Raw genomic sequence first — 14,607 nt, forward strand, 5'->3', positions numbered from 1 at the left:
GCCTCCCTTGGGTAGCAGGAGCATTTAATGTCACCAACTAATCAAGTTGGCACACACCCTACACTCACTCTTCTTGTTCTAATCACAAAACTGCAGTCCTTTGCCTTGGACCTGAATCTTCTAGTCTTCATGAACACAGCCATATGTTCAAAAGGAAATGGTCACTGCCAGGGTTGGGGCGGGGAGGGAAGGGACGCACTACTTTTCAAAGGGTAAGATGTCCTCTTTAAACAACTGGAATGGCTATTCATTCTTCTCCTAAAGAACTTGTCTTGATCTCCAGAAACTCTGAAAGTTTTCATCCTTTGCAACAGAATTCCGTTCTTGAAATGGCCAGAAAGACTTCATAGCAAAACCTACCCAAAAAGGCAGAAAAACTAAACCTATGTTTTCGGGACCAAGTGAAACCCTGAAACCAGTTGTTATAATGATAAAAATGACCAAATTAAGCTCAGAAACACAACTGACTAGGAATCCTCTGAAGCCCAAAAGGCCCCCAAATCCATCAAGTCAAAAATCCATACCTTTTGGGAGCCAGACAGCTAACACAAGTGAAACAGGCCAGATGTAAAACCAATGGCAACCCAAGGAGACAGGCAGGATCCTGTGGACATTTAAAACTCTACCTCCTAGAGCCAGAGCTGCATCAACCTGCAGGGCCTGTCACAGAGGTCAAGGAAGTTTAAGTCTTTTAGAAATCAAAACATCCTTGGAGAAACCACCTGCACTGCAGGGATGGTCTAAAATAACATATTCCTCCAGGTTTGAAATGAAACCTAAGGATACATTACCAGAGATACATTATCTATACATTATCCTCTGTGACCCAGTTCATGTAGTTTACTCCCTCATAAGCAGAGTTTGGCACAGCTTTGGAAGATGCCCTCTTCCCCGAGAGTACCTCAACTGCCACCACTTGCCCTTCTTTTGAAATGTCCTTGTACCAAACGAGTTTAAAGCCATTCATCTGGCACTTTCCAATACACACTTGCCTAAGGGCCAGCCCGAGAACTCTTGCAACTGGACAAAGTGCACTTGCTACTCTGTAGCACTTTCCAGTACACTCACATTGCCACTTGCCTGCCTCACAGCCCAGCTCACTCCTTCACAGGATTTGCAGGCACATGGCGATCTCAATAGTTGGAAGTTACCTTTAAGGGCTTTTTTTAAATCACCTTCTCAAAAGTAAAGGAACATCTTAAGATTGGTTATTAATTGTGACCTATTACAACCTGACAGCGCTCTGATCTCACCAGCCCATAAGAAGTCAGTTTTAGTAAGCTGTTAACTTTTGAGAAACAAAAATTATAGGCCTACTTAATGAGTAATAATTCAAGCTACTAGGGATACTTTGCTAGCCCAGAGTCCTTTAAATGTTGAGACTTCGATAGGAAAATATTCAATCCCTTCAGGAACTGACTACATTCCAAAGAAGTTTCTTTTCGATGACCTTTATACCTACCCTTTCATACCGACATGATCTCTGCCATACTGTACAATTTGAAGAGCAGTTTCCCCCCTTCCCCAGTCACTATGAACACAAATCACACAGAAAAACTTCCTTATGATCTCAATCCAAAAGCAAGTAACATGTCTCTACAAAACAAGGAGAATGACCCCAGTCAAAAAAAATCTTTATGTTCCTTTATTGGAGCAAGATTCCTGACCAGTATACAGTGATGTATTACTAAACAAGACCTGTGCAGAAATTACATACTATCCATCTAGACAGGTTTTCATTACACTTTGCCTATTGATGGAATAGTTCCATTTATAAAGTTTTATACATCAAAAAGCTTTGAATTTTGACCAGGCTGTCCATTAATTCATCTCTGAAAAAGTTAAGTGGCATTTAATTTTAGCTACTATAATTTACAGCATTAAAAAGCTTATGCATTAGGCAGCTTCCCAAAATGGTATCCTATGCACAATGGCATTTAGCAGAGCAGGGCCCGGCATCTCACCCGGATTCACACAGACAGGCCTCGCTGGAGAGCTATATGCTAAATAGCTAGTACTTTGACACAAAAGTACTCCTGAGTTTCTTACCACCAATACGGACTTCTTACTCTGAGAGTCTGTCTTCTTGGCCACATTTCATAGTACCAACGAAGACATGCCAGTAACTGCCTTGTGTGTAACTTGGCATTAGAGCACCAGGTCTGTCTGATGGTGGTGGCAGGCACTATTATTATATCCAGGTAAATAAAGGCCCATTTTTAAAAATGCCAATTTGAGACACAAATCAAGGGCACAACATAATCAGAACTGAGTTTTGAGCAATCTGGTATCCTGACTGATGTGAAGATTTCAGAAACTGACGGCAAATTGTACCCACGATGGCTCCTGGCTTTGGAGACATTACTACATTGATTCAGATCCCTTTCTCAGTCCACACAGCCCTGAGGTCACCCTGCAAAGTGCGTATCAAAAAATACGGAATCAGGGTAACATAGTTTGACAATACGTTATACAAGTCAAACTTGGAAAATCATATTAAATACACCTGTTCTGAGAGAAAAGCATCAAATCCTTTGTGTACACATTTAGTTTTATTGTAACAAAGCAACTTGTACACTTTTAACGTTTAAAACTGAGCATCATCTTTCCTTTCCAGTGAAACAAAAAGAAAATTTAAAAATAAACAGGAACAAAATTACAATAGAGAATGTCAATTCCAAATAAGATCCTACAGGTTCTGCTGATTCTCCCATCGAGTGGCAGGGCTCAAGTCATCATTAGGAGAGAGTTTTATTTTAAAAGTGTCATCTTAAACTGCAAGGATGTCCGTTAAACATCACAATTAAACATGCCAAAGGAGAAGCCATGTTGTCAAAATGCCCACTTAACCCACCCAAACATCTCAAACCCACCCTTTGCTGTCCTTCTATAACCCCATTTTTTTAAGTTTTTTTTCTTTTTTTTAAACAAGAGAAAGTAGACAGGTACATGTTGGTAAATGCTAACTGTCCATATTCACATAGAGACACAGTGTAATCTCTGAGCCCAATATACAGAGAAAGGAGGAAAAAAGCTAGAATTCTATGCACTACTACACAGGGGCCTAGCACCCTCCAGCTTCCAGCAGAGCTAAGGGAGCAGAAGGTTTTTCTTTTTTCCCACAGAGCACGGTGGTGTTGATTCCATAAAGTTTTTGTTGAGACAGGAAGGGATAAAAATGAATTTGGAACAGAAAGGGGTAGAGATTCTTTTCCCACTGTATTCTGCTCAAGGTATTTCCCCCCAAAATAAGTTGAGAACCATGGTATAAAGGGAGAGAAAAGAGACTTCAAAAAACAGGGCGAATGAGCACAAGAGGAGGAAAAAAAAAAAAAAAAAAGACGGCAACTTGCTCCCAGGGACTGAAGAAAATTAAAAAAGGAAGGTTGGAATCCATCAGTGTTCCATTAGTCATCTTCTCCTTCATCCTCCTGTAAGAAAAAAGTGGGCAGTCAATCTTCAAAGGTTAATTCTAAAGTCATTCCTCAACATTCCAACACTTACGGACTTCCACAGAACAAACTACCACATTACAGGGACTTGTAATTTTATAAGCCTACAAATCCGTCTGTAACAAATCTCAACTGCAAGACCCCGTGATATTGTTTCAGATAAATTAGTTAACTTTTCAGCACTCACCAAAATCACTCATCTCTTTCACACCAAATAACAGAAACCAAAAACCAATCTATCTCAATCTCACTGTAAGTTTTTTTTTTTTTAAGTATTTTATTTATTTATTTGACAGAGAAAGACAGAGCGAGAGAGGGAACACAAGCAGGGGGAGTGGGAGAGGGAGAAGTAGGCTCCCTGCTGAGCAGGGAGCCCGATGCGGGGCTCGATCCCAGGACCCTGGGACCATGACCTGAGCCGAAGGCAGACGCTTAACGACTGAGCCACCTAGGCACCCCTCACTATAAGAATTTTTCTTTTAAAGATTTTATTTATTTGAGAGAGAGAGAGAGAGCACATTGAGAGGGGGGAGGGTCAGAGGGAGAAGCAGACTCCCTGCTGAGCAGGGACCCCGATGCGGGACTCGATCCCAGGACTCCAGGATCATGACCTGAGCCGAAGGCAGTCGCTTAAGCAACTGAGCCACGCAGGCGCCCTCACTATAAGAATTTTAATGTTTGTCCAAAACATGCAAATCTGTTATTTAGAGATCTCAGAATCTGACCAACGGCACGGCATTATCAGTATCACCTTCATTAAGTACTGGCCAGGGAAGGACAGGATGGAGTACTAACCACAAAGGCAGAACTAGTTACGCAGTTAAATCACAAACACATGACCTTATTAAAATCTTCTTCCATCCTGTACAATAAAATAGCTTGTCTCATTGCAAATCCATAATCAGCTGGCCAGTTCTATTATACAATATATTTATTTATTTTTAAAGATTTTATTTATTTGAGAGAGAGAGAATGAGAGATAGACAGCACGAGAGGGAAGAGGGTCAGAGGGCAGACTCCCCGCTAAGCAGGGAGCCCGATGCGGGACTCGATCCCAGGACTCCAGGATCATGACCTGAGCCGAAGGCAGTCGCTTAACCAACTGAGCCACCCAGGCGCCCTACAATATATTTAAACCCACAAAATAACAAGGTAAATCCTTTGAGATGATCTTTTTTTGTACTTAACCAAATTTTCTTTTACCTCTCCTTCCTCCCCCTCATCATCATCTTCATCTTCTTCACCTTCATCCTCATCTCCTTCTTCATCGATGTCTTCCAATCCTTCTTCTTCTTCATCATCATCATCATCTTCTTCTCCTTCCCCTTCTTCATCATCCATATCGGGAACCTTAAAAAAACCCAGAGTTACCTGAGGAACTAATTTTCAAACAAAGGAGACAAATACAACCTTGAATAAAGGTACATTCTCAACTCACCAAGTAGTACTGTAACGGATTTGGCCAAATATCATCTTTGATGACCTCTCCTAACTCATCTGCACCTGCATCAGAATGGTCAGTAAACCAGGTGAAGAAGCTCTCTGGTTCCTCATGCTGTCTCTTCCTGCTGGCTTTATTCTGTGTTTGACTTGAACGTTTCGTCAAATCCTAAATGAAGACAGAAGAATTTTTGATACAGGTTTTCCACACCTAAATTCCCTACAAATTAAGATTTTAACCCAAAATGGGGGGGGGGTGTTTGTAACACTGTATGTTATCTAAAACAAATCATAAAACATACAGCAGGTAAATAAAAGAAATCCTAGAACTCTTAGGTCTGCAAAGACTTGTCAGATTTGTACAACAAGCTTTTCCTGAAAAGGTACCATGTAAATTTGGCTTTTTTTTTTTTTTACAAAATTAGTTCCACTTTGACAACCACTACCGTAACACAGTATAATAATTTAACATGGGGGGGCCCTTGGGTGGCTCAGTATCCGGTGATGGAACTGTGCATAGGGCTCTCTGCTCAGCATGGTATCTGCTTATCCCTTTTCCCCTCCCCCTACTCATGCTTGCTCTCTCTCCCTCTCTGAAATAAATAAAATCTTTAAGAAATTTTAGGGGTGCCTGGGTGGCTCATTCATTAAGCATCTGCCTTTGACTCAGGTCATGATCCCAGGGTCCTGGGACTGAGCCCCGCATCGGGCCCTCTGCTCCGCGGGAAGCCTGCTTCTCCCTCTCCCACTCCCCCTGCTTGTGTTCCCTCTCTCACTGTCTCTCTGTCAAATAAATAAAATCCTAAAAAAATTAAATAAATAAATAATTTTATATGGGTTCACCATTAAACACAGACAAAAATGTAGCTTGGGAAGTAACAAGCCATTTGAAAAAGCTCAGTCACCAATATGAAAACCAAAAAATTGTGGCCTGTTTCTTTAAAGACTTGCACTAGACTTTGTAACAGCTCCAAGCCATTGTATTTGGCTAGAGTTTTTTACAGTTTAAGGATCTGCATCGAACACATCACCAAAGTGGCAAGTATTGGTAAATGGTTCAACTAAACCAAAATACACAAAATGATACCTTCACCCAACAATTCCTCAAATACCTTTCCAGATTTCCATTTGATTTCGGTGGACTTTGAAGATGGATCACCACTCTCATTCAGATGAAATTCTTTGGAGAGAACTTTATTTTCGAAGTAAGGGTTTTCATCAAAATACTATAATAAAAGATTGAAGAACTGGAAATCAATACAAACAGGTCTTCCAACCAAAGCTCCAATTCATTTCCACAGTGGCAAACAAGAGGAGTTACTGATACTTACAAAATCTATTCTGTAACCTGATTTAATATCTTCAAATTCTGTCACTTCAACTCTTGTCAAATAATGCAGCGCCTCTTCATCCTCCTCCCCAAGCAGTGCAGACACTAGACGAGCAAATTATAGGTCAAATGAGTATTAAACAAGTATTAAACAATTCAAGCGATGCCTTTAAAAATTTTCCAAACTTAGTGAGCATCTTTGATTTCATAAATCCATTAAGTGCAAACCATATGGCTCAGTGTTAGAGCTGTCACTATCTTTTACCAAGTAATTAAAGAGAATTCCAAGTTAGAATATAGTCACTTCTAAAATACAGAAAGCTTTAAATGCAAGCCTCCCCCCTCTTGCTTGTTTTAATCTCATGTAATCAAGATGTTGGACCAAGTTCTCAAGCCAAGTCCCTCCACTCTAACAAGCACAGACATCCCATACCCTGGAATAATGCTCCGATACAACATACCTTGTGGATGGTTGACAAATGTTGTTACCCAAAAATTGGGGATTTTGGCGATCAATTCCGACCTCTTCTGAAAAAATGGTTGGCGGAGTTTGTTATATTTCTGTTCTACTTTCAAAATCTCCTCACTGGCTTGTTCATTAAGTCTGAAGCAAATGAAAAACAATGTTGCCAAGGATGGTATTTGACAAATACAAAAATTGCTGAAACTCCAGAATATTAGCTTTCAAAGAGTACAAAGTAATTATTTATAATGACCAAAACACCTAGATTTTTGTAGAGACTCAAGTCAAAACTAAGATGGCAATCTGATATGCTTCACCAACACACTCAATAATTAACAGTTCTTAAAGTGCCCAAACTGATCGTTTTGGTAACATTGTATATTTACATCACCAACTCTATCACCAGGCTAACTGCAATTGTTTCCACCTCAAGCAGATGTTTAAAAAAAAAAAGGTGTTAATAAAGTAACAAAGTATAACCCAAGTGGGAGCAACACTGATGCCATGCTAAACTATCAGAAGTCCAGGCACTGCAATTCAGACAACTTGTAGCCTTTGAAAGCAAACCCAAGTTTTACAAGGTCAATGTACTTTCTTCAAAAACTTTTTGGTTAACATACAAGTCTTTCACAGGAAATTAAAACTGAACTTTCAAAATATTTCCAACTAAGTTATAATCATCTTCACTTAGCCAGTGGATACAGATTTATTTGACCCATAGTTTCAATGATTATCAGACTGTAAGCTGCATCTCAGAAAACTTCTGCAAAGTAAACTACAAAAAACTTTACCTGTCTATTTCATTTTGTACTTCATCAATATGTTCAATTGCTTCTTGCTGTTCTTTTTCTGCAAGAAAAAGGTGTATAGGACTCAATACTAGTTAGAATATAAAATTCGTTTTCCTGATGTTGAGTTTGTGATGTGACATATCAATAAAAGTTTTAAAAAAAAAGGAAACTGCCAACTACAAGGCATGCTCTCCACGTGTTCATGCCTGTAGTTGACAAATTACTTTTTAATTAAGACTATTCACAAATCATGCAATCTGCTAGGCTACTCAAGAATGTTTGCAGCACTTTTTGAAGAGTTTCCTTACAAGAAAGAGTCCAGTTACTAAAGTTTCTATTATGAAAGAAAAGGAATAAACCTTATTCAAAAATTCTTAGTTATTTATCACATTATATACCTGTTAACAGAATGATGCCAGCTGTTAACTCCAATACGGAAACTAACCCAAGACCATAACGAAAATGAGGACACCACCTATCTCAGTGATAGAATCACTTCTTACACAAAGTTGAAGATACTGCTCAGTATCGATTACAATTAAGCCATCAGACATGCCTGACAGGTAAGGCCCTTGAATCTTCCGGACCATCGTAAAAACACTGGACTTTACCTTCTTAGAATAAGAACCCTAGGATTCGACCCTGACCTTTCTCTCCCCTCCAACCCAGTTTCAGGCGGGCTTATGAGATGAGGCCCCACACGACCCTGAAGCACACTTAAGGGAGCAAGCATGAAGTCTGAAAACTATGAGCCACGGAAGGCAGAGGAAGGAAAGGGGTGTGCTATGGAAGAGGTGCCCTTTTGTCCGGTGAAGACTGCAGAACCTACAAAGCTAAGTGGGCGTGAAGGGGCCTGATCGCGCGGTTCATTTCCGGTAACCATCCCGGGTTTTGCAGCCCCCCTGCCGAGAAAGCCTTTACGGCCAAGGCTGGGAGGTTTGCTGAGAGCCATTGTAAAGCCCCTCCGACACGCTGGCCGCCGGGCCAGGTTTCACAGCGTTCTGCCGCGACGGGGTGGCCGCCCCACGTGGGAAGTCTGCCCGTGGCCGGCCAGAGCATCCTCCCGGGCGGGCCAGGCCCACTGCGCGGCCGGCCGCGTGCTTCCCCGCGCCCCCACCCCGCCCCAGCTCCAGGCAGAGGTCCGCGCCGGGGCCGGCCTGCGGGTGCGGGTGCGGGGGCGCCGCCCGCAGGCCGGGCGCGAAGGGGGAGCCGCGCGGAGGCCCGGCCGCGGGGCCGCGTCCGGCCGCACCATGTGGCGGCGGCGGCGGCTGATGGGAGCGAGGCATCATGGCGGAGCACAATAAAGAGAGGCTTCTCGGGAGGGAGGGGGGGGGAGGGGGCGCGGGGGGGGGGGGAGAGGAAGGGGGGGTCTCCTCCGCCCGCGCCGAGCAGGCCGCAGCGCCCCCGCCTCGCAGCGCCGTCCGCCGCCGCGGCGCCACCCCGGCCCCGGCCCCGCGCGCACAAAAAAGGGCGCCGAGGCGCGCGCCGGCCCGTCCGCCCAGCGCCCCCCGCGCGCCCCGAGCCCCGCCGGCGGCCTGCGGGCCGGGCGGGCGGCGAAGATGGCGGCGCGGGCCGGCCCCCGCCTCGCCTGCTCCTCACCTGAGGTCTCGTCGGCCCCGTCGTGGTTGGAGTTGAGCTCCTTTTTACTGACTTTGGCCGCCGGCGCCGACATGGTGCTGCTCCGCGGTCGGGGGGGGAGCGGGGAGGGGGAGAGAAGGGAAGGCGAAGGGGGCGGGCAGCGGCTTCCCCTCACGCCACACGCGCGGGCGCTCGCTCGGTCCGGCCGCCTCCTCCCGGCGCTCGCTCGCTCGCTCGCTCTCCCTCCCCCTGGCTCGCGCGCGCTGCCCTCGCGGCCTGACGACGAGGGAGGGGCTGGGGCGGCGTGCCGGGCCCCGGCCCGGGCTCCTGCTTACGGAGGGGAGGCGGCGGCGGGCGGGCAGGCGGCTCGGCTCCCTCACTCACGCTCCGCGGTCCAGCTCGCTGCTCGCTCTCCCCGAGCCGCCTCCTCCTCCACCTCCTCCTCACGGCGAGGGGCGGGCGGCAGGGCGCAGGCGCGCCAGGCCCCGAGCGCACGCCCCGCCCCCGGCCGGAGAGGCTCGCGCCGCCCCGCCATTGGCTGGAGCGCCGGGACGAGGGGGCGGAGCCGCGGCGAGGAGACACAGGGCCTGGCCGAGAGGCGGGAGGAAGGAACGCCGCGACGTACGGGGCCGGCCCCCCGCGCCGCGCTCCCCTCCCCCGCTTTCCCCTTCTCCAGCCCGACCCGGGACATTTGCGCGCTACGGGCGCGCGGCGGCCCGAGGGGCGGGGCCTCTCCGGGCTGCGCGCAGGCCCCCCGGCGGGCGTGTCACGTGGTGGCGGAGCGGCTTCCCTTCTCCGTGGGGTGGCGCGGAGCGGGGTGTTAGAGCCCCCCAAGAAGTGTAGGCCATGTTATAGCCTAGCTTCACACCCGGGCCCAGAAATACACCCACCCCGGGCTCGGCGCCGTGGGACACTGCTGGGGCATCCCTCTTCGTGGGTGAAGGAAGGCGACATCTCCATCCTATTTTCCAGATGGGGAAGCTGCCCTTCGGACTCACTCAGGCTTGTTTGCAAACCCCGAAGCTGTCCAGTCCACTTACAAGGCCTTTTCCTGGCTTCTAGTCCAAGCTCTGCCCAGACGGCCGTGTGCACTTGGGCAGGTCACCTTCCCTCTCTGTACCTATTTCTGAAATTATATAATTCAAAAAAAGGCTGACAAAGGGGAACGTTGTGTGATTGGTGACTTTTAGGCAGGGCCGCGCCAAATTGGAAGTCCTCTGAAGGCAGGGAGATGGCCACGCTCATCTGCGCGTCTTTTTTGCCCAACTTGGTGCCTAACGCTTGCAAGAAACAGTGCTAGGAGCCAGTCCCAGCAATAGGAGTAGATCTCAATGAGGGGCACAACTACGCCCGAAGGCGTAGGCGGTGTTAAATTCATTTCACCACGTCGGAGATAGGACCTACAAGACCTGCTTTAGCGGCCAAGACTTGAACCACTAAGTAAGGCCAATGCATTTCTGTTTAATGTTTTTCAGGTAATGCAAATAAATACACCACTGTTCTACTCCCTCTTCCAGAGCCCCAAGAGGTGGACCACCAAAAGCCTGAAATCTCTCGCCTGGGCCTTTGTAAGCAGAATTTGGGGTTGGATTATTTGCCTTCTAGCACTCTGTTTTACTATCAGCTCTTAAAGCTCAAGCAGTGTCTTTAATGTTCAAGACAGTCCATTGGTAGGTGATCGATAAAGATAAATGTTAAATAAATGGCATACAGTCCATGGGTAGAGAATACAAATGTCTTCTTGGGACTCTCCCCCAAACCCAGAGATTCATCTAATCCTTTCCCTCCTGAGCCCAGCTCAATCCCACACCTGTCTCAGTTGTTGGACAGGCTTTTTAAAGGAAGAATTACTAGCACCAGCGATAAGCTGGTAAATGTTTGACAACCATCTCTCAGAAGAGGGAAAAAAAAAAAAAAAAACCACACCAAAACCCCTGATTTGTAGCATTTGCTGATTTTAGTGGTGTATAAATACTCTCATGGCCAATTTCCTGCCACCACTGTGATGTCACTGAACAGCGCTGAATTAAAACACCAGGCTCTAGTGCACTGCTGAGGAATGTACCCTGGGCCGCAGGCTGTGATAAAGTACATGTGTTTTCTCATTTAATCCTCACAAAATACAAGGTAGGTATTAATATCCTCATCACACAGCTAAATCCAACTTTTTTTGATGTGAGTGGCAGAACCACAATTCTAAACCATGCCAGTGGATAACAAGGCCCCTGCCCTAAAACTGTTGTTTTTTTTTCATTTTTTTGACCTGACATTTGACATCAGGACTCAGTATATACCTAGACACAAAATAATACTTACCCTTACTAAGTGTGATGTGCCTCTTAATTTTCTACTCTATTTTATTTTCTTTAAATGCAGGTCGCACTCCACCTAATTGATTTTGTGACCCATTAATGGGATAAAACGGTCGGAAAAACACTGTGCTGAGGGCTGCTGTTTTCAGACAAAGCCTGCTTACAGGCTGTGAGTAGCAGTGACCCAGAGCATCTCCTGAGTTCCTGATCTACCTGTGTTTCCCACGCATCCGCAGGGGCTCCAAGTCTCCTTTCCAACCATCCCAGCCCTTAAAACCAACCCGCTCCTCTTCCTGACCTCTCCCACAACACTCTCAAGATGAATGCAGGGAGCACACACTAGGAAGTGGAAGAGAAAGAGAAAGCAAAAGGGCAAGAGTTTCAGTAAACAAGGGAGTGGCATGGACATGCCAAGAGATAATTCACCCATGCTGAATTAGTCACTGTGGTCTCCCCGAATCTAAATCATCCATGAGCTCTGCATTCTCTCCTTGGCCTCTCACCTCCCTCCAGGAATTCCTTCCTCTCCTCTCCTTTCCTCTCCTCCCCAGCTTCCTTTGATGGAGGAGAGCCCTGCAGCTTAAAGATTGGATGAGATGTGGACATTCCCTACAACACAGCAGGGTCCCAAGATGACCAGGAAATCTTAGCTAGGATGGCCTTCAAAACCTATCCCCTCCACCTCTCTGAGCCTCCTTTTTGTGATCTGTAAAAGGGAATTATTCACAGCTTCTGTTTTGCGAGCTGATGGATAAAGAGTGTATAGCACTGTGCCTGGCTGACCAGTGCCCAGGAAGTGGCATGAGCTGTCATTTGGTTTTAGATGAACCACCCTGGAGGAGCTATGGTTGTACCTTCTAATCCCTCCCGGTCCTGTTGATTCTCCCAAGGAACTAAACAGAAGGTGACCAGGAGGACTCATCCACATTTTGCTGCTCACAAGTAGGGAAGAATTTACAAGTAGTAAATTTCTTCTCGTGAAGAAGAAATTTACTATCCATCAAGAGCACTGATAATGAGCCATTCGATGTCTTGAGTGTTTCATATCTATTTAAGCCACACAGCAAGCCTAACAGATGGGCTCTGTTGAGCCCATCTTACAGAAGAAGAAGGAAGCACAGGTTATGTCACTTGCCCAGCAAGGTCACACAGTCAGCCAGAGCCAGGTTTCGAACACTGGCTGTCCAGCTTTACCACGGGGGGGGGGGGGGCATCAGCTGGGCAGGTCTTTTGCATCTCATTTTGAAGGGGATGGGGCTGGGACCCATTCAAGTCAAACTTGACACATCACCCTCAGACCCACTGGAGCACCATGATATGGACTCCTCATCCAGTGCTCCTTCCACAAGCATGGCTGGATCTCAGCCATGTCAGCAAATAAGGAAGATTTATGGGCTCCCGAGCTGTTCCCCTCTGCACTTAGGCAGCCTGCTGTCACATTTTCCTAGGGCAACGCTTTCCTGTCTTCTTACTTATAGAGACCCAGCTCCCTCGAAGTTCCCACCAAATCCGCACTCCATCAGAGAGGCCTAATCACACAAACAAACCAGGTTGTGACTGGTTCCAAGCAGCGTGTCTGGAAAACCCAGCCCTCACCTCTAAGTTAACAGTTAATGGGGAGGAAGGGGCAGATGTGAAACAGACAATGACAATGTAATGAGGTAAGGGCCAGGCTGGGGGGGACTCTAAGCACTACAAGAGCAGAAGGGGGCTCCTAACACCAGCAGCTGTGGCTCAGAGAATGCCTGCAAGAAGTGACTTATCAGCAGAAAGCTGCAAGAGGAGAGGAGCACGGGCAGGGAGACATGAGTGATCCAGGCAGAGGAAAAGTGGTCTTCCAGGCCCTGAGGTGACAGAGAGAAGAGCAGTGGAAGGTGTCGCAGGGAGCAGGAACCTGGAGAGGTGGGCAGGAGCCAGGGGGATGCGGGGAAGTCACTTAGTCGATAGCTCGAGGGCAATGGGGAGGCAAGGGTTTTAAACCAGGGAGTCACGTGATTGGCTTTGCTACGGCGGATGGAGGTTGGGGGGGTTGGAGGTTTGGAGGAGGAAGCTGGAAGCAAGAGGAGTGGCAGTAATCTGGCCAGAGTTGTGGGCAGGCAGCAGCCGCAGGAAGGAAGTGGATGGATAGGAGAGGTACTGAGGTAGAACCGCCAGGACTTGGGGATTTGTCTGGATGTGGAGAGGTGAAAGAGAGGAAAGGGGTCATGCATCACCCAGCCTCAGGCTGGCTATTGGTGCCACTTGCCAAGACAGGGAACCCTGGAGGAGTGAGTTTGGGGGCTGGGAGACAGCCCACCTTAGGTGCTGGGTTGGGGGCAGGGATGAGCTCCCACATGCTCTAGGTCTCTCAGTTTCGCCCCTTCTAGTTTTTTCTTCGCATCACCTAATCCACTCACGCACCCTGGGCTGAAACGCTTCAGGGTGTTTGGGGTCATATCTCAAAAGGCATTGGGGGAAAAAAAATCCCTTAAGTCTCCGATTAAGTGTTGTAGGAACATACCTCCCTTAGGCAAGTGCTGAGATGTCGACGTCTCCTGCAGCTTGGGGGCAGGAGGTAGTCTCGGTTTCTTCGTTTGAGACAGGAGTGAAGACTGGCGTTTGGGGGCCATGCTGTGAGGAAACTCCACGAAACCAGGAGAGAGTCACGTCTGGAAAAAGCCCCGCTTGCTGGAGCTGCCCCAGGTGGTGGAGGTTTAAATCTTACGGGATTGGCAGCCGGGAAGGGATATTTACATGACAGTGGGACACCCACCCCATCCCCTCCCCTAGCCTCATCCCTTCCCTCCCACCCTCCAATCAAGATCAACTTCTTTTAGTTGCTCTCTGCAGTTCCCTATGGGGCATTCTCGGCACTGGGTGGGCAGGAGGAGGTGTTTCCTGTGGGAGAAGTTCTTTCCTCTCTAGGACCCTCTCGGTAGTGACTGGAAATACCAGCAGCCTTTCCTAAATCTTCTAGATAGGCAGACCTGCCCCCACTGAAAACTTGCCGTTGTCGTCGTCGTCTTCTTCTTCTTCTTCTTCTTCTTCTTCTTCTTCTTCTTCTTCTTCTTCTTCTTCATTTTTTTTTCCCCCTTTGGCCTCTAGATTTAAACATGCCCTTGCCTTACCTCAGCCTGGAACATTCTTCAGGGCCATTAACTTCACCTCCATCTCCACGTCTGGCTAACTCCCACCCAAATTCCAGGTCTCAGCTCAGAGATGTGAATGAACATTGAAATACAGGATTCCCAGTCAAGAATTA

The 14,607-nt window shown here is 47.1% G+C and overlaps 1 protein-coding gene across 1 annotated transcript; it reads right to left on the reverse strand.

The window, feature by feature from the left end:
• Nucleotides 1-1,629: 1,629 nt before the first annotated feature.
• Nucleotides 1,630-9,516, reverse strand: SET (SET nuclear proto-oncogene). The gene is made up of 8 exons (XM_025888356.2): nt 9,076-9,516; nt 7,477-7,534; nt 6,684-6,826; nt 6,224-6,327; nt 6,005-6,118; nt 4,891-5,061; nt 4,656-4,802; nt 1,630-3,431 (listed from the first exon to the last, which is right to left on the reverse strand). Exons 1-8 carry the CDS (start codon nt 9,146-9,148, stop codon nt 3,408-3,410), a joined length of 834 nt encoding a protein of 277 aa, XP_025744141.1. The 5' UTR covers nt 9,149-9,516; the 3' UTR covers nt 1,630-3,407.
• Nucleotides 9,517-14,607: the final 5,091 nt, after the last annotated feature.

Source organism: Callorhinus ursinus, unplaced genomic scaffold (genome assembly GCF_003265705.2).
Source record: "Callorhinus ursinus isolate GAN/ISIS: 27379988/994484 unplaced genomic scaffold, GSC_fseal_2.0 scaffold24, whole genome shotgun sequence".
In the NCBI taxonomy this organism is placed as follows: domain Eukaryota; kingdom Metazoa; phylum Chordata; class Mammalia; order Carnivora; family Otariidae; genus Callorhinus; species Callorhinus ursinus.

Coding starts and splice junctions, on each gene's coding strand:
- SET (XM_025888356.2), bottom strand. CDS start 9,148: ATGTCGGCGCCGGCGGCCAAAGTCAGTAAAAAGGAGCTCAACTCCAAC. Junction 6,328..6,683: donor ATTTGTCAACCATCCACAAG/GTATGTTGTATC, acceptor TTGCTCGTCTAG/TGTCTGCACTGCTTGGGGAG. Junction 6,119..6,223: donor CAGGTTACAGAATAGATTTT/GTAAGTATCAGT, acceptor CTTTTATTATAG/TATTTTGATGAAAACCCTTA.